Genomic DNA, 23,815 nt, shown 5'->3' with positions numbered 1-23,815 from the left:
ATACTGAGAGAAAACATGAGCAAGGGGAAGGGCAGAAAGAGAGAGAGAAGGAGACTCCCCCCACTGAGCAGGGAGCCCGATGCGGGCTTGATCCTAGGACCCTGAGCCATCGGCAGATGCTTAACTGACTGAGCCACCCAGGCACCCCTATGAAAGCATTTCTCATAACTCTTTCTTCAGATTTGAATATGATAGATTGAACTTTCATCTTTGCTTATTTAATAGTGAGAAATTGTGTCACCTTGCATTTTCTATGATACATATACATGTTAGAATTATAGCATCTTGAAAATATTTTTTTTTTTTTTAAGAGAGCATGCATGCATGCCTGGGAGGGACAAAGGGAGAGAATCTTTTTTTTAAATTTTTTTTATTTATTCATAAGAGATAGAGAGGCAGAGACACAAGCAGAGGGAGAAACAGGCTCACCGAAGGGAGCCCAATGTGGGACTTGACCCCAGAACCCCGGGATTACGCCCTAAGCTGGAGGCAGACACCCAACTTCTGAGCACATCACACATCCAGCACAGAGCCGGTCACAGGGCTCAGTCTCACAACCCTGAGATCATGACCTGAGCTGAAATCAAGAGTTGGATGCTTAAATGGCTGAGCCACCCAGGTGCCCCTAGAATCTTGATAATCTTAACAGAGTATCTAATTCAGTCCTCTCCATGTTTATGAATAAGGGAACAAAGACCCAGAGTTGCCGTGATGAGTACTCTGGTCACAGCCAGCTCACATGGATTTTTTTATTCCACTAAGGCAGAACATGTGTGTTCACATAGAAGCAGTGTCATAAATGGTGCCGAGAGTAGCTTCCATGTGGTTCAGGTGCAGAGCTTAGCCACATCACTTGCGCATAGTCTGGGAGTGCAATTACTGTTTTTAATGCAGTAGGAGTTTTTCTTTAGGCTCCAAATAATGAGTTTAAGTGAATCTTTGAACATGGGCTATTAGGAAATTAGTCTATCTGGGTATCTTTTGACTCTCTGGCTTTTCCTGAAAGTTTACTGCTGGTCATTCAAAGTCAGTTCAAGTTCTGAGAGAATCACTTACTCAGATGTTTAATTTTTTTTCCTCCTCATAAGGGAAACATTTTTAAAAATTGGGGTAAGATATACATAACATAAAATTTACCATTTTAACCACTTATAAATGCACGATAGTGCAGTGGCATTAAGTACATTCACATTGTTGTGCAACCATTACCACAATCCATCTCAGAACATTTTTATCTTCCCAAAGTGAAACTGTACCCATTAAATGCTAACCCTCCTTCTCTCTTCCATGAACTTCGGTCCCTTTACCTGTAAAACAGGTACTCATGTCTACTTGCTAGGGTTGCCACCAGAGAGTGGCTTACAGGGATGTACAACAGGATTCTTCACTGAAATGTTATTTTCCTTACTTTTACTTGTGAGTACATCACAAAGCTTCCTTAAGCAGAGTACAGGATTTCTCCACGCTCACTAACCTGTTAAAAAAAAAAAAATGTTTTAATGTTCCAATTTTTAGTATATATGCTGCCAACATGAGCACAAAGAAGATATATTTTATAACCAAAAGAATATAAAGAAGCAACTGAGAATATATTTAATTGAGGGTGGGGGTGTGTGTAACCTGTAGAATAAAGAAAAAAGTAGTTTAAGGGATTAAAATATCACACAAGGGCTATTTCAGGGTCAATCACTGTTATATTTCAAATGACTTTGTATTTTGCTGGTATCTGATCTAGATTACATGTAAATTCAGACCTATTCTGACTGTTGGCATTCTTTTCACGTGTTATGGTATTTCACTTCCCCTCAATATTTAGATTTTTTTTCATTTATGGCCCTGTTCAACTTCCTTGTTAAAGAATGTATTGTTACTTGAATTGTGTCATTGTTTTAGAACTCTCCTTCAGATATTTATCATATGTGTAATAGATTTTACAACAATCTCTATTTAAAATTTTTGTTTTGGAGTGCCTGGGTGGCTCAGTTGGTTAAGTGTCTTGACTCTTGATTTCATATCAGGTCATGATTTCAGGATGATGAGATCAAGCTCTGAGTGGGCTCCACAGTCAGTGGGAAGTCTGCTTGAGATTCTCTGCCTCTCCCTCTGCCCTTCCCTGCTAAGTGCACATGTGTTCACGCACACATATTCTCTCTCTCTCAAATACATAAACCTTAAAAAAAAAAAAAAGAATAGAAATTTTGTTTTGCTCAGGGGTGGAGGGAGGTTGGAGACAGAAAAGCCAACTTGGAGAATGTATTTAGGATGATGTTTCTAGTAAGAGACTTGCATAAAGTTAATAAGTGGTGCTTCTGTATTTTTTTTTCTTTTCCAATAGGAGAATGAGTTTTGTATCTTTTTCCCCACATCATATAGTAGCTTTTTAATGTAACATTTTCAGCCATAGCAGTAGACAGGAACATACCTCTGGTTTTGGTGTTTGAACCACTAATGCCACTAGAGTTCAATGAGTAATTCTTCATGATTTTAAATATTTTTAAAGCCTTGACAAATTAAAAAATACAATTTTTAAAAAAGATTTTATTTATTTATTCATGAGACACACGGAGAAAGAGAGGCAGAGACATAGGCAGAGGGAGAAGCAGACTCCCTGCAGGGAGTCCGATGTGGGACTTGATCCTGGGCCCCAGGATCACTCCCTGAGCCATAGGCAGACACTCAACCACTGAGCTACCCAGGCGTCCCTAAAAAATAAATTTTATCTTATTAAAGTAATATTGTAATGATGAAAAGATGGAATCCTTCCTGCAGTAGCTTCAAGCCTAATGGAGGAAAGGCTGGCCCTCATAAAAATTAACAGTGGCCAGAGACAGAGCCAAGAAGAGGTGTGAGAAGAGGGTAGGCAGTCAGGCCATGGCACCAGTGGCAGAGGAAGAAGGGAAGATTGTAGAAGACACTTGGTTCTTGGCTTAGGTACTTTTTCATGCTGTAAGTTAGGGACCATAAGAGGAGCAGGGGGTCAGCATTGGTCATGTATCTGCAGGGCCAGGGCATAGACAGAGGGTATGTCCAGGAAGAACTGGCTTTGTGGCCTAGGATCAGAGACTACGATGAAAGATGTAAGATCACGTAGCAACAGCATAGAGATGAGGACAATGTGTGCCTAGAATGGGAGACAGGCATGCAGGGTCACGTAAGGACAATCCGATATCCAGAAGAACGAGGGAGGCAGCTGTGTGTGAAGCACGGAGACTAGTTAAATGAAAGAGGCAAGATACGGAACTGGTCCTTTCTTGTGACTCTGGAGGTGCCTACCTCTGGGAAGTGGAATTGGGTAGCTAGGGAGCAAGGGAAGTAGCTTGTGAATGTGTACTCTGTTTCAGTATGACCTGTTACAAAAATACTTTTTAAGGACAGGCAGGGAAGGAGAAGCCAGAGAGGTCAGAGGAAGATGAATGGTCACTGGTTTCAAATGATGAATGGGGTCAAATGACGTAAAGACAAAAGTTGTTGTTGGCCTTAACAACAAAGCGCTTCAGCTGTCCTTGGAAGGTCCTGTAGGGCAGCGGGGGTAGAGTTGAGGTGGTTACAGGTTCATGTTTTCAGCCCCTGTGTCACTGATGGGTTGTTTGGGAGAGGGAGATTTGGGAGGGTGCGTAACTTGAAGTTTAATTATTTCTGTTGTACAAAACATTCCAAATTTAACTTAAATACTGAATATTAGGGCTGGAATGAATCTTAGAGTTTATCTAACCTCCTCATTTATAAGTGAGGAAACCAGATCCAGAGGGGAAAAAGGGATGTCTTTCCACAGGTTAGTGTGAGACCTGCCCAGGACTTGGTTCTCTGATCTGGCTCCCTCACCTCACAGCTATACAACTGTGGGCAAATTATCTACCTCCTTTGTGCCTCAGTTTCCTTATCTGTGGACAGTAGTTGTATACTATAGTTCTGTTTGTGAGAATTAATTCCTGTATGTGGACTACTCAGAACAGTGCCTCAGGTGAAATTTAACAGTTACTTTATTACTCCAGCCACCATTCTTTCCAATGTATTACAGCCATCATGTCTTTCTAGAATTTTTTTTCTGAAAAAAAGCCTTAGCCCTTAATCCAGTTTACCGCTTTTGATTATGCCCCTCTCTTCCTAGACCCATTGACAGGTTTGATCGGGACAGACCACTGAGAGGCCGTGGAGGCCCCAGAGGGGCCATGCGAAGCCGAGGCAGAGGTGGCCCCGGGAACAGAGCTTTTGACGGTTTTGACCAGAGAGGAAAACGAGATTTCGAGAGGTATGGTGGGAATGAGAAAATGTCAGTTCCTCTGTAACTGCCATTTTTGCTTCGTGATCTTGATAATACATGGTATGAATCTGTTTGCTATGTGTTAATATTCATTGTACTCTTATTCCTGAGGGAGCTGATTCTGGGACAGCTTTTTTGACCAACTTCTCTGATTTGGAACTACCTTCCAGTTTAAGGGAATATTCTTTCTTTCTCTAGAGCAATCAGAACTGAAGACAACATGGGTGGATGTGGAGTTCGAACCTGGGGATCAGGTAAAGATACCAGGTATGGTGCAAATGTGTGCCTTCTGTGAACCTATAGCTAAGTGGAAATCTCCGGATCTTTATTTTCCTTTTCTTTTTTTTCTTTTTTTTTTTTAATTTTTATTTATTTATGATAGTCACAGAGAGAGAGAGAGAGAGGCAGAGACACAGGCAGAGAGAGAAGCAGGCTCCATGCACCGGGAGCCCGACGTGGGATTCAATCCCGGGTCTCCAGGATCGCGCCCTGGGCCAAAGGCAGGCGCCAAACTGCTGCGCCACCCAGGGATCCCCTATTTTCCTTTTCTTGAAAAGTATATCCTCTGTTGTGCTTGCAGCATCTTTGTGCTTGCGAGCCATTAAATAGAGATTCACTTTAGGCTTTTGTTTAGTGAGATGACTTGTTTAAAGCATGGTTGTTATGTTGCAATTAGATTTGAAAACTACTTTTTAAAGTTCTTTTATCATATTTTAGCCAGACAAATTTGTATTTGCTCACGCCCCAGTACATGGCACTGTACATTTGCATAGGCCTCAATGCTTTCTAAATTACTGAATATTCTATATTTTCCTGTGACCTTCCCAAGTTCTTATATACATTGCATCTTGATTTTATGAAATCATTTGCAGGCCCAAGCTCAATGACAAGTTTCGCCAAAGGTTCAAATTTGACATTTTTCTGAGGCTTCTTGGTGTCTCAGATCTGTGCCAGTTTTGCTACTTAGAGGAGGTACTTGGTTCTGTTGCTTCTGTCATTTCCTAGCCACAGGGACAATGCCTTCCTGCATAGAATAGGCAGCAAGTACTTCAGGGCCCTGCCTATGTTGTAGGGCAGGCTTTCTACAAGTTTGAAGGCTTGAGAGAATCCAGGCTTCTGCTTTTCTTCTTCTGAAGAACATAAGCTTTTTACATAAACTGGTTTTCCTGAAACTTGTCCTTAAAGACAATAGTATACAAAACAATACCAAATGTAATATTGCATGTGCTACCACTGCGTATCTGTGTTGTTCTTGAAAGGAAGAAGAAACTTGCTTAATGTTTCTCAGTATAGGGCTTCATAGGATCTTGATTATGAATCTTTTGATTTTGTTTTATTTTACTTTGAAAGTATATATCTTATAAAGTAATACCTCTGAGTCACCTGATTTACTACCTTATTTGATACAGCCACTCCAGGGGCACCTGGGTGGGTCAGCCAGTTAAGTGCCTGACTCTTGGTTTCAGGTCAGGTTGTGATCTCAGGTTCCTGGCATGGAGTCCTGTGTCTGGCTCTGTGCTCAGCAGAGTCTGCTTGTGGGTTCTCTCCTTCTTCCTCTGACCCTCCCTACCCCCCACCCCCACCCCTCCCGCTTGTGCTTTCCCTCAATCTCTGTCAAAAAAAAAATTTAATTAAAATACTACCACTCCATTTCAGTTTGCATTGGAACTTAAAAATAATTTTGGCTGAAAGTGATTATGTTCCCTAAGGAGTCAGCATTGGTCTTATCACATGAAGAGGTAACCAGGTGCCAGGGGTGCCTCTGGTGGACTGGCATGTCCCAATGCTAAAATGACACACATCACATGTTATTTTGAGTTGTCTGTGAGTTATTAAGTCAAACCTCTGAGGCGGCAATAATTTGTAATTTAAAGATTTTTGGAGAGTAAGACTTGGATTTCTTTTTTTTTTTTTATTTTAAGATTTTATTTATTATTTGAGAGAGAGAATGAGCTGTGGGGAGGGGTGGAAGGAGAGAGAAAGAAGCAGATTCCGTGCTGAGTGGGAAGCCCAACAGGGGCTAGATCCCAGGACCTGGAGATCATGACCTGAGCAGATGGCAGGTACTTGACCGACTGAGCCACCCAACTGCCCCAAGACTTGGATTTCTTATTTAACAAATGCAGATATGGATTTTGATCATGAAAACAGTATAGTACACTGGGGTTATATGCTGCCTTTGATTAATGAGAAAAGAGCAGAGGTGAGCCTAATGTAATAAGGCTGTTCATGGCTGGCAAGGCCAAACACTGTGTTGAAAGTTTGGGGGTTTTGGGGCACCTGGCTGGCTTAGTTGTTGAGTGTCCAACTTTTGGATTCAGCTCAGGTAGTGGGGAGCCTGCTTGAGGTTCTGTCCCTCTGCCCCTCTGCCCCTCTGTCTCTGTCTCTAAAATAAATAAATTCTTAAAAAAACTAAAGGTTTAAGGATTTTGCTGTGGTTAGTATTCCTCGTTGAAGGCATTGGCAGTGCTAACTAAAGTTATGGATAAGATGTTTTCAAAATCATACAGAGCCATTTCCAACGTTATTGGTTTTCTTCAACAGTTTGACAGTGGGTGCTTATGCTGAAAGTAGAATTTTCTCCATCTGTGGTAATTAAAAAGATATAATATCAGATCTCAGATATTTTCTTGTTACCGGTTGAAACACACCCATAAAAACACTTTTCAGTAATGGTGCCTTCCAAATTTTATTTCAAAGGGCAAGATGGTCTTATGTAATAATCAAGTAACATTCAGTTAAAATCTGTTCACTGTCATAGATTTGGGTAAGTGTGAATTCTGATTGAATTTGAACTAGATAACAAAGCCTTGAGGTATTTAACATCACTTGATGGAATGTACCTGTGCAAACAGGCATTTTCTGCATTCATATAAGTGAAATCAAAATATACACATGGCCCCTGATGCTTATCTTTCTTCTGTAAATCCAACATTGGTTTTCTACTTTCAACAAAATAACAGAATCTACTAATGTAAATTGTCGCTAATTTTGAAGCCCCATTGTTCTATAGTTTTGGTCACGTGGTTTTATAAGAGCTATAAGCACATTAGTTTTTTGTTTTTTCATTAAATAATTTAGGTTAACACAGGAGGGAGATCTGTGATTTTTTTCTCTTTGTTTAAATCGGCTGCTCAAGTTTTAGAAATGCTGGTGTTCATATAGTCAGCCCTTTTATGATTTGTAATTTTTGAAAGCTACAAACTATCAATAAACCTATGGTTTTTATCCCCTTGGTTTATTATGTTGCAAAGGGAATAAAGAGAAAGTTGGAGTAATTGCTGCTGCTTCTGCTGCTAGACTTGAGGGCTCCTGGGTGCCCAGACTCCGTGACCCTGCTGGGGTCAGGCTGATGTGCAGAGGCAGCCTTTATTGAAGGGCCTCTGCCAGCCAGAGCAGCAGCTGCATCCTTCCAAACTCAGAGTACATTTGATTTAGGACGTTTTTTAAAGTAAAAATCAATTATTTGGGGTGCCTGGATGGCTCAGTCAGATGAGCATGCAACTCTTGATCATGGGGTCATGAGTTCGAGCCCCATGTTGGGTGTAGAGATTACTAAAAAAAATAAAATTAAATATTCAAATTCTGTATTGAAAAATTCATTTTAAAGTTCAATACAATAGCTTTGCATTGTGAATAAGAAGTTTAAATGTAAAAAAGTCAATTCTGTTATTACAGTTTATCTTTCTTTTAAAGAATAGCTTATGTTGTGATATTTTTTCATAACGGAAGATGGAAAAGTGCTGGATTCTGCATGTAGAGTATGAAATGTTTCTAATGAATACACTTATATTGACTAATTTTTAGCATTTTCCTGAAAATGAAATTTCTTTTGCTGAGACTGCTTTTTTCTAAAGTAATATTCAGATAGGATTAACATTAACATAAAAAGGGAAAATTAAGATCATGTGTATTAGAATTCAAATTGTGTCTCACTGTTCTGTAATTTCCAATTTATAGATTGTATTTAGATGTGACAGTATATAAATTGATGTTTCAGAGACTGACTTTTCTGGCACAGCTATCACCAGCCTGTGTGTATTCTGTACACTCATTTTTGTGGAATGTATTCATCATTTTTTAAAAGTTTGATATGGCGTATTCTTGTGTATTGTGAGTCATTTAACACTTGTAGGTTGAGAATTTTTTTAAAAATTTATTGTTGACATACAACATTGTATTAACTTGAGGTACATAACAGTGATTTACCAATTAGATACATTATGAAATGCAAACCATGCTAAGTGGAGTTCTCATCTGTCACCACCATAAAAGGTATTACGGTATTATTTATATTCCCTATGCTGTACTTTTCATCTCCATGACCTTGTTATTTTAAAACTGGATTTTATACCTCTTAATCCCCTTCATTTATTTCACCCATCCTCCTCCACCCCTTTGCCCCTGTAGGAACCACCAGTTCTCTGTTTTTATGAGTCTTCATTTGTTTTGTGTTTTAGATGACACACATGAGTGACATCATATGTATTTGTCTTTCTCTGACTTATTTCACTTAGCATAATACTTTCAGGTCACAAATGGCAAGATTTTATTCTTTATGGCTGAGTAATATCCCACTGTGTGTATACAGTACATCTTCTTTATCCAATCATCTATCAGTGGGCACTTAGGTTTCTTCCATATTTTGACTATTGTAGACAATGTTGCAATAAACATAGGGGTGCATATATCTTTTAAATTTAATCTTTTGGGGCACCTGAGTGGCTCAGTTAGTTAAGTGTCTGATTTGTGATTTTGACTCAGGTTATGGTCTTATCAGTCATGGGATAAAGCCCTGCATCAAGCTCCACACTTGGCAGGGAGTCTGCTTGGGATCCTATCTCTCTCCCTTGCCCCTCCCTCTACTTGCACTCATGCATGCGTGTGCACTCTCTCAAATCTTTATTTATTTTTTTTTTAATTTTTTATTTATTTATGATAGTCACAGAGAGAGAGAGGCAGAGACACAGGCAGAGGGAGAAGCAGGCTTCATGCACCGGGAGCCTGACGTGGGATTCGATCCCGGGTCTCCAGGATCGCGCCCTGGGCCAAAGGCAGGCGCTAAACCGCTGCGCCACCCAGGGATCCCCTCAAATCTTTAAAATAAATAAATTTATCTTTCCATTTACTGGTGGTAAATATCCAAAGTGGCGTTGCTAGATCATATTGTAATTCTATTTTCATTGTTTGAGGAACCTCTATATTATTTGCCATAGTGGCTGCACAAATTTACATTCTCACCAGCAATGCACAAGGATTCCCTTTCTCCACATCCTCAGCAACAACTGTTGTTGCATGTCTTTTTGATACTACCTATTCCAACTGTGTGAGATTATATCTCATTGTGGTTTTAATTTCTGCATTTCCCTGATGATGAGTGGTGTTGAGCATCTTTTCATGTGTCTGTTGGTCATCTGAATGTCTTCTTTGGAGAACGTCTAGTCAACTCCTCTGCCTGTTTTTAAATTGACTGTTGGTTTTTTTGGTGTTGAGTTGTATAAGTTCTTTCTATATTTTGGATATTGACCCACTTTTGGGTATGTCATTTTCAAAGATCTTCTCCCATTCAGTAGGTTGCCTTTACATTTTCTTAATGTTTTCTTTCACTGTGCAAAAGCTTTTTATTTAGTTCAATGTAGACCCAATGGTCTATTTTTGCTTTTGTTTCCCTTGGCTGAGGAGAGAGATACAGGAAAATATTGCTAAACAGATGTCTCAGAGTTTACTGCATATGGTTTCTCTCTCTCTCTCTCTCTCTCTCTCTCTCTTTTTGAAATTTTATGGTTTGAGTTTTTACATTCAGGTCTTTAATCCATTTTGATTTTATTTTTCTGTATGATGTAAGAAAGTGGTCCAGTTTCATCCTTTTGCATGTAGCTGTCCAGTTTTCCCAACACAGTTTGTTGAAGAGGCTGTCTTTTCCCCATTGTATATTCTTGCCTCCTTTGTCATAGACTAATTGACTGTATATGCATGGGTTTAGTTTTGGGCTCTCTTCTGTTACATTGATCTGTATCTTTATTTGTGTGCCAATGCTATATACTGTTTTGTTATTATAGCTTTGTAGTATAGTTTGAAATCTGAGATTGTAGCTTTGTGTTTCTTTCTCAAAAGTGCTTTGTCAGGGGCACCTGGGTGGCTTGGTTGGTTAAGCATCTGCCTTCAACTCAGGTCATGATCTCCAAGTGTTGGGATCCAGCCCTGTATCAGACTCCCTGCTCACTGGGGGTCTGCTTCTCACTCTCCCTCTGCCCCTCCCCCCTCTATCTCCTGCACTCTTTCTCTCTCAAATAAATAAAATCTTAAAAAAAAAAAAAAAAAAAAAAAAGGAGGGCTTTGCTATTCGGGGTCTTTCATTGTTCCATACTTGTTTAGGGTTATTTTAGTTTTGTGAAAAATACCATTGCCATTTTGATAGGGATTGCATTGAATCTGTAGATTGCTTTGGATAGAGTTGACATTCTAACTATTCTTCCAATCCATGAGAATAGAGTATTTCATTTATTTGTGTTGTCTTCAGTTTCTTTTGTCGGTGTCTTATAATTTTCAGAGTACAGGTTTTTCACCTTCTTGGTTCAGTTTATTCATAGGCATTTTATTCCTTTTAATGCAATTGTAAATGGGATTGTTTTTTAATGTCTCTGCTAATTCATTATAATATATAGGAATTCAGGGGTACCTAAGTGGCTTAGTGGTTGAGCATCTGCCTTTGGCTCAGATTGTGATCCCAGGGTCCGGGGAATAAGTCCCACATCGGGCTCCCTGCAAGGAGACTGCTTCTCCCTCTGCCTATGTCTCTGCCTCTCTCTCTGTGTCTCTCATGAATAAATAAAATCTTAAAAAAAATATGTATATTATATATTCTTTAAAGTATATATATTATACATATATGTATAATATATCATATGTATAATATATGTATATATATGAATGCAACAGATTTCTGTATGTTCATTTTGTATCCTGCAACTTTACTGATATCATTTATTCTAATATTTTTTTCGTGGGTAACGTAGGGTTTCCTATATGCAGTATCATGTCATCTGCAAATAGTGACAGTTTTATTTCTTACCTGTTTGGATGCCTTTTATTTCCTTTTCTTGTCTGATTGGTATAGCTAGGACTTTCCATACTATGTTGAATAAAAGTGGTGAGAATGGACATCCTTATCTTGTTTCTGAAGTTAGAGGAAATGTTTTTAGTTTTTCACTGTTGAGTATGATGTTAGCTGTGAGTTTTTCATATATGGCCTTTATTATGTTGAGGTATGTTCCTTCTCTACCCATTTTGTTAAGAGTTTTAATCATAAATGGATGTTGAATTCCATGAAATACTTTTGAGATCTTTGCATCTTCATGTTGTTAATGTATCATGTTGATTCATCTGTAGGTATTAAATCATCCTTGTGCACTTGGAATAAATCCAGTGTGATGGTGGTAAATGATCCTTTTAATGTATTGTTGAATGCTGTTTGTTTACATTTTGTTAAGGATTTTTACATCTATGCTCATCAGGGATATTGGCCTGTAATTCTTTCTGTAGTGTCTTTGTTTTGATTTTAGTATAAGGGTAGTATTGGCCTCATAGAATGAATTTTTTTTTAGTTTTTTTTTTATTTCTTTTTATTGGAATTCAATTTGCCAACATATAGAATAACACCTAGTGCTCATCCCAGCAAGTGCCCCCCTCAGTGCCCATCACCCAGTCACCCCAACCCCCCGCCCATTTCCCTTTCCACCACCCCTTGTTCGTTTCCCAGAGTTAGGAGTCTCTCATGTTCTGTCTCCCTCTCCGATATTTCCCACTCATTTTCTCTCCTTTCCCCTTTATTCCCTTTCACTGTTTTTTATATTCCCCAAATGAATGAGACCATATAATGTTTGTCCTTCTCTGATTGACTTATTTCACTCAGCATAATACCCTCCCGTTCCATCCATGTTGAAGCAAATGGTGGGTATTTGTCATTTCTAATGGCTGAGTAATATTCCATTGTATACATAAACCACATCTTCTTTATCCATTCATCATTCGATGGACCCCGAGGCTCCTTCCACAGTTTGGCTATTGTGGACATTGCTGCTATAAACATCGGGGTGCAGGTGTCCCAGCATTTCACTGCATCTGTATCTTTGGGATAAAGACCCAGACCTTTTCTGGGTCATAGGGAAGATCTATTTTTAACTCTTTGAGGAACCTCCACAGTTTTCCAGAGTGGCTGCACCAGTTCACATTCCCACCAACAGTGCAAGAGGGTTCCCGTTTCTCCACATCCTCTCCAACATTTGTTGTTTCCTGCCTTGTTAATTTTCCCCATTCTTACTGGTGTGAGGTGGTATCTCATTGTGGTTTTGATTTGTATTTCCCTGATGGCAAGTGATGCGGAGCATTTTCTCATGTGCTTGTTGGCCATGTCTTCATAGAATGAATTTGAAGCATTTCTTCCTCTTCTATTTTTTGGAATAGTTTGAGAAGGATAGATATTATCTCTTCTTTAAATATTTGACAGAGGGGCACCTAGGTCGCTCAGTTGGTTAAGTGTCTGCCTTGGGCTCAGGTCATGGTCCTGTGGTCCTGAGATCAATCCTCAGGTAGGGGCTCTCTGCTCAGCCAGCAATCTGCTTCTTCCTTTGCACCTGCCCCTGTTCATGCTCTCTCTCCCTCTCTCAAATAAATAAATAAATAAATAAATAAATAAATAAAATATTTTGAAAAATAAATATTTAATAGAATTTACCTGTGAAGCCTCTACTCCTAGAGTTTTTTTGATTACTAACTCAATTTCATTACCAATAATTGTCCAGTTACAGATTTTTTATTTCTTCCTGATTCAGCTTGGATGATTATATGTTTCTAGGAATTTATCCCTTTCTTCTAGTTGTCCAATTTGTTGGTGTTTAATTTTTTTGTAGTACTCTCTTATGACTCTTTATATTTCTGTGGTATCAGTTGTAACTTCTCTTACATTTGTGATTTATTTATTTGGGTCCTCTCCCCCTCCCTTGATGAATCTGGCTAAAGGTTTATCAATTTTATTTATCTTTTCAAAGAACCAGCTCTTGGTTTCATGGATCTTTCCATTGTGCTTTTTGTCTCTATTTCATTTATTTCTGTTCTCATCTTTATTATTTCTTTTCTTTTACTCCTTTGAGCTTTGTTCCTCTTTTTCTAGTTCCTTTAGGTGTAGAGTTAAATTGAGATTTTTCTTGTTTTTTTTTTGAGGTGGGCCTGTATCATCATAAACTTCCCTCTTAGAACCGCTTTTGGTGTGTCCCAAAGATTTTGGACAGTTGTGAGGTTTTTTTGTTGTTGTTGCTGTTTTTAAAGATTTTATTTATTAGAGAAAGGGAGAGAGTGAGCATGGGAGCATGCACATGTGTGTGGGGAGGGGCAGAGGGAGATGAAGAAGCAGGCTCCCCAAGAGTGGGGAGCCCAACTCAGGATCTCAGTGCCAGGACCCTAGGATTATGACCTGAGCCCAGGACAGGCACTTAACCGACTGAGTCCCCCAGGTGCCCCTGGACCATTGTGTTTTCATTTCATTAGTCTCAAGGTATTTTTTATTTCCTCTTTGATTTCTTCGTTGACCCATTGATTTTTTAGTAGCTTGTTGCTTAGCATCCACGTTTGTGTTTTTTCCAGTCTTATTATGGTCATTGATTTTTGGTTTTATGTTGTTGTCATGAGAAAAAGATGCTTGATATGATTTCAGTCTTTTAAATTCATGACCTGTTTTGTGCCTAATGTGATTTATCCTGGAGAATGTTTCATGTATACTTGAAAATAATGTATAGTCTGCTGTTTGGGATGGTTTGTTCTATATCTGTTAAATCCATCTGGTCTAATGTGTCTTTCAAAGCCACTGATTGATTTTCTGTCTGGATGATCTATCCATTAATGTAAGTCAGGGGTTGAAGTCTTGTACTATTATTGTATCACTGTTGAGTTCTCCTTTTATGTCTGTTAACGTTTACTTTATATGTTTAGGTGCTCCTGTGTTGAGTGCATACATATTTATAATCATTCTTTTCTTAGATCTCTTTATCATTCTGTAATACCCTTTCCCTCTTGTTACAGTTTTTGTTTTAAAGTCTGTTTTATCTGATGTATTTTATTTTTTGCTTCTATTTACATGGCAAATGTTTTTTCCATCTCTTCACTTTCAGCCTGTGTATGTCTTTAGGTCTGAGTGAGTCTCTTATAGGCAGCATATAGATAGGTCTTGTTTTTTATCCATTCAGTCACCTTATATCCTTTATTGGAGCATTTAGTCCACTTACATTTAAAGTAATTATTGATAGGTATGCATTACTGCCATTTTATTAATCATTTTCTGTTTTTTTTTAAATTTCTTTTGCTTTCTTCCCTTGTGATTTGATGACTTTCTTAATATTATGTTTGGGTTCTTTTCTCTTTATTTTTTGTGTATCTATTATAAGTTTTTGGTTTGTGGTAACTGTCAGGTTCATATATAATATCCTATGTATTTAGCAATGTCTATGTTATCGATGGTTGCTTATATTTGAACATATTCTAAAAGCACATGTTGAGAAATTTTATGGCTCCTGTTGATACTTGGAATTTTCTAGGACAGTAAGTTTTAAATAATTATTCTGGTCATTTATAATCTGTTTTTAATTTTAGGCCATTCATAGAAACTTCTATTTCTAAAAGTACTTATCACATTTTTCAAATAATTTCAAAGGATTAGCAGTTTTCTCATTTTCATTTTGATGTGGATTACCTGTATGTGTATATAATTCCTTGAATGATATTTACTTAAGCAAAAGGATATTGAAATGTATTTTTTCTATCTCAAATATGTAAGAGCACTGATGTGAACATATTTGTGTGACCAGAACGATTCTCACTGCTTTTCAGTGACATGGAGCAGACTGCACCAATGGAAGAGATCACAGCGGTAGAAGAGTCCCCAGGCCCTCTGGAGGAGGAATCTCCAGACAAGTGGGTACTTTATTAATTTCTCCATGGGTTGTTGGTGGCCTTCTTCTTAATAATTTCAGAGAGTCCTTCATGGAGCAGGAAACTCAACCTTTAATTATGTCACAGAAGGTTGACCTTAATGTGTTAATGGATAACTGAACTCATTAAGAATTCAAATAATCTAATGAATGATCATTAATGATAATTAATGAGTTAAATTTAGGTATTCCACCAATGCCCACATCTTTTCTGTCAGCAGTTTGTGCTATAATTAGCCTTCCTCTTATCAGTGCCCTTATCTCTTTTCTTTTTATTCTGAGTCCATCCTCCCTCTTTTCTTCACAGAGCTTAGGTCCCTGGTCCACCTCTAGCATCCTCTCCCAGTCCTTTAACTCCCTTGCCCTTGGGTCTTTTGTCGTGCCTTGCTAGTAAAACCCACCTCCTGGATGACTGCTAACGTCGGCTTTCTCTCTGCCTGCATTCACAGGCCAAGCACCGCGCCTCACTCAGTATAGCCCACAGGAACCCCTATAAATTCTTGATTCCCTGCATTCTGAAACGAGCCTTCAGCACTGCCCAGCATTCCTCTATTCTTAGGTTCACTCAGTCTCCCAGCATCTACAATAATCAGTTCCGTCCTTTGTGTTTCCTCAAAGCGCCAACACTGCCTCACTTTCCCCTTCCCCCGTCCTTCCCATACCACATCTCCTCTTTCATTTTCTGGATACAGCTTTGCCTCCCATGTCACACAGAAATTGAGAGCCATCAGATGGGAACTTTATCACCCTCCCAGTCTTAAAGGTACAAACCGGCCTGCACCTGCATGCCTCTGAACCTTCCTCCCCTGTGGTAATATAGAGGCACCGTCTCTCCTGCCACTTGGTCAGGCTTTGTATCCTGTTCCTGTGCAGAAACCTCACCCTGGCAGCTCCTTCCTTTTGAGATATATTCACCTTCCTTCCACCTTTGGTCTTCATCACCAGTTTAAACATGTTCAGCGTCTCCTAGTTTAAATCTGCTGCTCTTGCCCCACATTCTCACTCTGCTACCTTTTTCAGAGTTGTATATACTCTTTCTTCATTTCCTGTCCCCTCACTTAAGCCTTACTTCACTCCAGGTCTGGCCCTGTCCCCACTGCCCTTTGGAAACAGTCACCACATGTCTCCAGATCTAATAGATGTTTCCCTCAGCATCTTGCTTGACCTGTCGGAGCATTTGGCTTTATTTTCTTAAGCTCGCCATCCTTGGTTTCGGTGATATCTGTACTCTTCTTGTTTTCCTTCTGCCTCTCAGTTGGCAGCCCTGGTGGCGCAGTGGTTTAGCGCCGCCTGCAGCACGGGGTGTGATCATGGAGGCTTGGGATCGAGTCCCATGTCGGGCTCCTTCTGCCTCTCAGTTCCTCCTTTGCAGACTCATCCTTGTCTTTCTGGTCTTTTAAAATATCAAGCCCTCAGGGCTCTGCCATAGGCCCTCTTTTTTAGTGTCTTTTATACGATTTCATGCACCTCTGCAGGTTGAATCATCATTTATATGAGGACTCCAGACTGTACACCTCTGGCTCCCACCTTCAGTGTGGGCTTTGGGTGTGTATATCTAGCTGCCTACTGTGGGCAGCTCCCCGTGGATATCGCAAATGCTGCTCCTGCTTCACATGTCCAGGAGAAGTCCAGAAACTTCAGTCCTTATTAGGTGTTTCCATTTTGTGGAACAACCCATTCTCATCCATCGAGTTGCACAAATCAGAAACCTAGGAGTCATCCCTGAGACTTCCTTCTGGAAACTTCCTTCTTCCCCCAAATCCAGTCTGTCACTCTGCCCTGATGATAGGTACCTTCTCATCTCCTCTCATCTCCACTCATAATCGTCCTTTTAACCAATCTGTCACTGTAGCTCCTGACGTGGTTTCCTGCTTTCTCACCTTCAGCCAGCCTTTTCCATACCACAGTGGCTTTCACACTAGCATTCTTGTTGTCATGTCCTCGTCCCTGGTGCAAGACCCCAGTGCCTTGCTGTTCTTTTCCTGTCCCTTGATCAGACCTGCACGGTCCTACATGGCCTGTCCCCCTCAGAACCCTCAAGTGCAGCCGCTCGTTGCCTTCTGTGGGTTCAGCACGTGGCCCTATCTGGTGTTCTCAAGCACTTTTCTCAAACCCTCTCCAACACATGTCTGAGTGCTTCTGCAAGTGCTGTTGCCATTTCTTTTTTCCATACCTTTCTTCCAAACCCCCTTCTCCCATTTAACTCTTACTCATTTACCTGCAATGAGGCAAGGTGTCTAGTGGTTAAGAGCATGGACCCCTGGCCAGCATGTGGGTTCACATCCCCAGCTCTGCCACTTGCTAGTTTGGGCAAATGGAAATAAGAATAGTACCTACATCTTAGTGTTGCTATAAGGATTGTGTGTGTGTGTGTGTGTGTGTGTGTGTGTGTGTGTGTCACATGGGGTACCTGGCATGTAGTTAATGCTAAATAAATATCTGCTATTATTATTTTCCTTATTGCAAGAGTAAAATGCTGCATTGATTGATTATGAAAGGTGTTCATCTACTATTCAGAACAACAAAGAAATAAAAGAAATAAACAATATGAGTATTTAGATAGTTACCTAAGGAAGTAGATTCATAGTTTATATGAATGTTGAGAAAATGAATTAACTAGATACCTTCAGGAAAAATTGTATCTTTTTTGAGCCAATAAAACATTTATGCAAATTCAGACTATGTAAGGCAGAATAATAAGGAGTAAATTATAGCATAACTCTTATCTGTGGAATTGATTAAGGTACTCTAACTTTCATAATATTAGACAAAATAATTCAGTTGGTAACTCTGAAAGACAGAATACTATTTAATGATTTTGTGGCAGTCTCATTGTCTACAGTATCCTAGCAGAGCTAGCTGACAAACCCCCTCTCTCCTCTCTGCTGACTGCAGTGGACAGTGAGCATCCAGTAGGAGTTGCAGGACCTGCGCACCCTTGAGCAGCTGCATGGCAGTCTGGTGGCTGACTGTGCTATGAAATTCTTGCTTCTGCACTGCCCTGTCAAACTGTAAAGTTATCACTAAAATTCCTAATAAAACAGGTACAATTTTTTGATAATTTCAAAATTAGGTTTGTATTTGAGATGTACATCCGATGATGGTGATGCTCTCTGATCTGAGCTTTATCTGAATGCTGATCTAACACTCAAGCTTTCAGCACCCAGCCAAAATGTATATTCAGTGTACCTCTCGGTTAGAACTTCCTTCTAACCTCTCGGGTTAGAACTTCCTGATAGATTGATTTAATGTCCCCTCACTTATGTTAGAACTTCCTTCTAACCTCTCGGGTTAGAACTTCCTGATAGATTGATTTAATGTCCCCTCACTTATGTTCAAACATACACTGCAAAGAACATATATTTTCCTTAAATTGGACACATTTTTGGGATCTCGGGTGGCTCAGCAGTTGAGCCGCCTGCCTTTGGCCCAGGGCATGATCCTGGGGTTCCAGGATCGAGTCCCACATTGGGCTCCCTGCATGGAGCCTGCTTCTTCCTCTGCCGGTGTCTCTGCACCTCTCTCTCTCTCTCTCTCTCTCTTTCCCTCTCTTTCTCTCTCTCTTGTTTCTCATGAATAAATAAAATATTTTTTAAAAATTGGACACATTTTCTTGACAACTAAATGTGCTATGCCCATCCTGTCTTCCCTCCTTCCCCCTTTCACTACAGAAGTATTATGTGGTCCTCATCACATGGTGTTTTCATCTCTCAGGATGCTTGTGACAGTTTCTTGGGAGTATTTTGCTACAAGACTATAAGAATAAATCTAACATTTATAGAGCATTTGTTATGTGCCAGGAACTGTTCTAAATGCTTCCATGTCTTAACTCCTGGACCCTTTGCTGCCCTTTGGTGAAGGAGCAGTTACCTCATCTGGAGACATAGAGGTTAAAGGGCTTGCTGAGAGGTGCAGAGCTGGAATTTAAACCAGATGTCGTTGGACAGACATTTGTAGTCCTCCCTGTAGTGGATGGCAGGAATGGTTGAAAGGGCCATTTGCACCAGTTTGCTACGAAGAACCGAAAGGGAAGAAGTTGGTTCTGTGAGCAGAGAAGGGGCTGCTGGGGTGGCTAAGGGCTTCCCTGGTCAGGGATATGGAACAAATGCTTCCTCCCTCCCTTAAAAATCAAAAAGTCCTCATGAAGAGAGAGTGTTGAGGAAGCATCATTACAAAATATCTGCAATGAAATATTTTTCATTGTAATGTGTTTCCAAGTATTTTTTGCTTAGTGAAGATTGTTATGTACTGAATTTTCTTAAAACCAGAAAACACCTCCTTATTTTTATTTATTTAATTAATTAATTAATTTAGAAAACACCTCTTTAGAATGTATATGGCAAATTTCTGAGGAGCTCACAAGTTTAGCATCAAATTCACTTCCCTTTCAGTATTTGGGAAGGAAGGAAGGAAGAGGTATCATTTACATGGTAGGTTAAATCCACTTGCCCTGGTTAAGTAGGCCGTAATAAAATTTTATTTCTAGAACTCTTTTTTTGGTTCCCTGCACTCTTTCATATATTGAGGTGAAAAGGTATTGCCTGAATGGATATTTGGACATCTGGCATTGTGTATGTTTTCTCTGTCCACATCTTAACTATATTCTATCTGAGTGTATTTCTTTGCCCTCTTATACCCTAAAGGGGTTGAGTCTGGGCTTTGGAGTTAGAATGAATGGATATGAAACATGGCTCTTTCATTTATTAATGATATGACCTCTGCCTCAGTTTTCTTACTTGTAAAATGTAGCTATTGATTGGATCTAATTCATGGGATAATTAACATGACCAAATTAATGTAAAGCACTTTGAATAGCATTGGCACCTAGTAAGCAAACAGTAAATGTTAGCATTATTGCCCCATTTATTTTTAAATTAACAGTTGTTAAAATCGTTTTCTTCTATAATTCCACCCATTTCAAAACAAATCTATAACTATCAAATTTGTATATAGTATTATTTATAATACAAATCATAAATTAGACCACCTATTATCTCTAGGCAGCTCTGATATAAAGTCCTCTTCCAAGATGTTTGATAATATACCAAGAACCGTGAAGGTCTTTGAATTAGTCAAATGGTGGAGGGGTTGTTAAATTAGAGTGATAGCAATTACAGTGCTTTTATAACTGCTAGAAATATAACCACTTTCGTCCCTTCTGGAAATGAGGGATTAATTATACATCTCTTCCTGTTGAAAATCCAGTCTGCTGAAACTGCCAGTAAAAACTGCATTTGGTGCCATTTCAAATAGGAAATGGGATCTGCCTCACAGAACTTGCATAGAATGTGTTTTTTGTAAGAATTTGTAGTCAGTAGAGATTAAGGTGAAGGAGCCTTGCTTGGTGGTTTTACACTGCTCCCAACATGGCTTGTTGCAGTGACAGATGGTAAAGGATGCATCGGGAACATCTACACATACACTCATGAATGGTATGCCCCAGTGTGCATGGGGTCAGGGCGATCACTTTCAAGGAGGGAATCACTTGCAGCAAATGCTCTCCTTTGAGAACTCTGTTTTCTTCACTTTGGGTATTTGTGTGTGTGTCACTTAAAGACTGCACTTTAAAAAAAAAAAAAAAAGACTGCACTTTTTATCTGCCTTACACTTCTTGGTATTACCTTCATGTTTGGATATGATGTTCTTTAAGACAAGCAAACAGAAAAAGTACTTCTTTTGTGGTTTTAATACAAGATCTGTTCTTACTAAACTTTTTGGAAATCATTAACTTCTATTAAGTAATCTGAGTTATGAAAGAGTCCTCAAATTCACAGCATAAGTTCTAGAAATCAGAACTAGATTATAGTCTATAATCAGAATAGCAACTGATTTCTGTAAGAAATCACTGATTTCCTGATTCTGTCACAAGTAGCCTAAGAACCTTTATAAATCCTTAATATTTCTTTTATTTTTAGTGGTGTATTAGAAGATTGTTATAGAAAGATATATATGAAAAATAGTACAGTGAACCTCCACCTAAGGTATTCAGCTTAAACTTTTATCCAGTCTTCGCCATTCCTGTTTCATATGTTTCATATGTATCTACCCATTTCCTCTTGCCCTTAGGATATCCTATATCGTTCATAAATGTTTCAGGATGCTATACCTAAAAGTCTACTTAAAAAAATGTTTTAAGTCTACTTAAAAAAAGATTCATTTATTTGAGAGAGAAAGAGAATGAGTGTGGGGGCAGGGGCAGACAGAGAGAGGGTAAGAGAGAGTCTCAAGCAGACTCCCTGCTGAGCAGGGAGCCCAATGCAAGGGCTCCATCTACGACTCTGAAATGACTACCTGAGCCAAAACCAAGAGTCAGATGCTTAACTGACTCTGCCCCACCCAGGTGCCCCTACAAGTCTACTCTTTTTAACTAGAATAGTGTTATCCCCTCTAAAGTTTTTAACAATTCCTTAAATATCTGGGCAGTTTGTCAGTTTCCCTGACTGTCTCAAAATCTCTTTTTAAAACAACTTATTTATTTGAATTAATATTGAAATATACATCTTAATTGGTGTGTCTCTTATATCTTTTTAAAACAGTACTATTGAAATACAGTTCATATCCAGTGAGTGGCATATATTTAGAATGTACAGTCTCACAAGCTTTGACATATGTATATGCTTGTAAAAACCATTACCACAATGAAAACAATGAGTATATCCATCAACCCATAAAGTTTCCCTTTATCCTTTTGTCATCCCTCCCTCCTGCCCCTTCTCCCCAGGTAACCAGTGATCTACTTTTTGTCACTAAAGATTAGTTTGCAGTTACTATAGTTTTCTATTAATGAAATCATCCATCATGTATTCTTTTTTTTTTTTTGGCCTGTATTCTTTCACTGAGTATACTTTTGAGATTCATCCATGTTGCTGTATGTACCAATAGTTCATTCCTTTTTATTCTCAAGCAGTATTCCACTGTACAGATAGACTGCAGTTTCTTTGCCCGTCTACCTGGTGGTCATTTGGGTTGTTTCCAGTTCTTGTTATTACAAATGAAGCTGCTATGAACATTTTTGTGTACAACTCTTTCTGGGATATACATTTTAATTTCTCCTATGTAAACACCTAAGAATGGAATGGTTGGACTATATGGCAGGTGTATAGATAACTTTTTAAGAAACTTAAACTCTTTTCTAAAGTGGTTGTTCCAGTTTTTATAATTTCTGGCCATTATAATAGGTTTATATCTCATTGTGGTTTTAATTTGCATTTCCCTATTGACTGATGATATTAAAGCAACTTTTTAATGGGTTATTTGCCGTTTATATAGCTTCTTTAATAAAGAGTGTTGAAATTGCTCATTTTATAACTGCTTTCTTATTACTGTGTTTTGAGAGTTCTTCATATATTCTGGATTTAAGTCCTCTGTCAGATAAATGATTTGCAGATACTTTCTTCATTGGATAATTATCTGTCTTTTCAATTTCTCATGTCTTTTGAACAGCAGCAGTTTTTAATTTTGATGAAGTCTGCTTTATTATTTTTTTCTTTTATTGATCTGGCTTTTGGTCTCAAAACTAAGAAGACTTTGCCCAATTTAATATCACAAAAGTTTTCTTATAAGTTTAACAGTTTGGGTTTTTATATTTAGGTCTGTGATCCATTTTGAGTTGATTTTTATATACAGTGTGAGGTGGGGATCAAAGTTCCCCTTTTTCTCTTTTTTTAGCATATGTGTATTCAGTTATTACAGCAGATGAAACATAAAAATCAGTTTTCCATTTATGTGAAGGCCTCTTTCTATGCTCTGTGTTCCATTGGTTTATTTTATACTAATATTATACTGTTTTGATAATTCTTTTGTTTTTTGTTTTATTTTTTATTCATGAGAGACACAGAGAGAGAGAGGCAGAGACACAGGCAGAGGGAGAAGGAGGCTCCATACAGGGAGCCTGATGCAGGACTCGATCCGGGGACTCCAGGATCACGCCCTGGGCTTAAGGCAGGTACTAAACTGCTGAGCCACCCAGGTGTCCCTGTTTTGATTATTTTTAAGTCACTCTAACTCTGCATGTTTTTTATTTCCCTTGTAATATACTTGTCAAAAAAACTGGGTCATATGTCCAGAGTCAGAATTTTATTGAGTGCCTCCCTGTGAGCAATGGTATGCTGGTAGATAATCAACATCTGGCTCTCTAGGATGAAAAAGCCTGGGTCCATTGGCACTTGCTGGTTTCTGTGGTGTAAACATTCCCATCATGGCTGATTTAAAACTACCAATGTGTCATCTGAACACAGAGCTAGGAAGAGGTGGGCAGTAGCACACTATTATGTAGCATTTCCAGTATACACATACATTAGATATAATTCACCTCAAGAGCATAGATAAAGGTAAAATAGAGTGAATTAGGGAATAGTGAATTGTAATTTTTAAATTATCTTTGTTATAGTTACTTATAAGTTTATATAATTTAATTTTTAATAGTCATTAATAGCCAGCTCACAAAACTCATGAAAAGGTAACAATTGAACTGGCTTATAGCCAGTTCAATACAACTGTTATGTTACAACTGGTGCAAGCCAGTTGTAACATAACATTGTTCGTAGAGTAGTCGAACGTGTTCTCTGTCTCCTGT

At 38.8% G+C, this 23,815-nt stretch overlaps 1 protein-coding gene across 2 annotated transcripts in view; it reads left to right on the top strand.

Annotated features, from left to right (window-relative positions):
- HABP4 (hyaluronan binding protein 4) overlaps nucleotides 1–23,815 on the top strand; it is a 42,783-nt gene that overhangs the window by 8,151 nt on the left and 10,817 nt on the right. For both annotated transcript variants that reach the window (XM_025423088.3, XM_025423087.3), the window contains exons 3-5: nucleotides 4,109–4,249; nucleotides 4,460–4,528; nucleotides 15,140–15,223. In XM_025423088.3, coding sequence (XP_025278873.1) covers nucleotides 4,109–4,249; nucleotides 4,460–4,528; nucleotides 15,140–15,223 — 294 coding nt within the window. The remainder of the gene's footprint in view (nucleotides 1–4,108; nucleotides 4,250–4,459; nucleotides 4,529–15,139; nucleotides 15,224–23,815) is intronic.

The sequence above is a fragment of the Canis lupus genome, chromosome 1 (assembly GCF_003254725.2).
Source record: "Canis lupus dingo isolate Sandy chromosome 1, ASM325472v2, whole genome shotgun sequence".
In the NCBI taxonomy this organism is placed as follows: Eukaryota; Metazoa; Chordata; class Mammalia; order Carnivora; family Canidae; genus Canis; species Canis lupus.
Note: the sequence above shows the minus strand (reverse complement) of the source record. Positions and strands in the feature narration are given on the sequence as shown.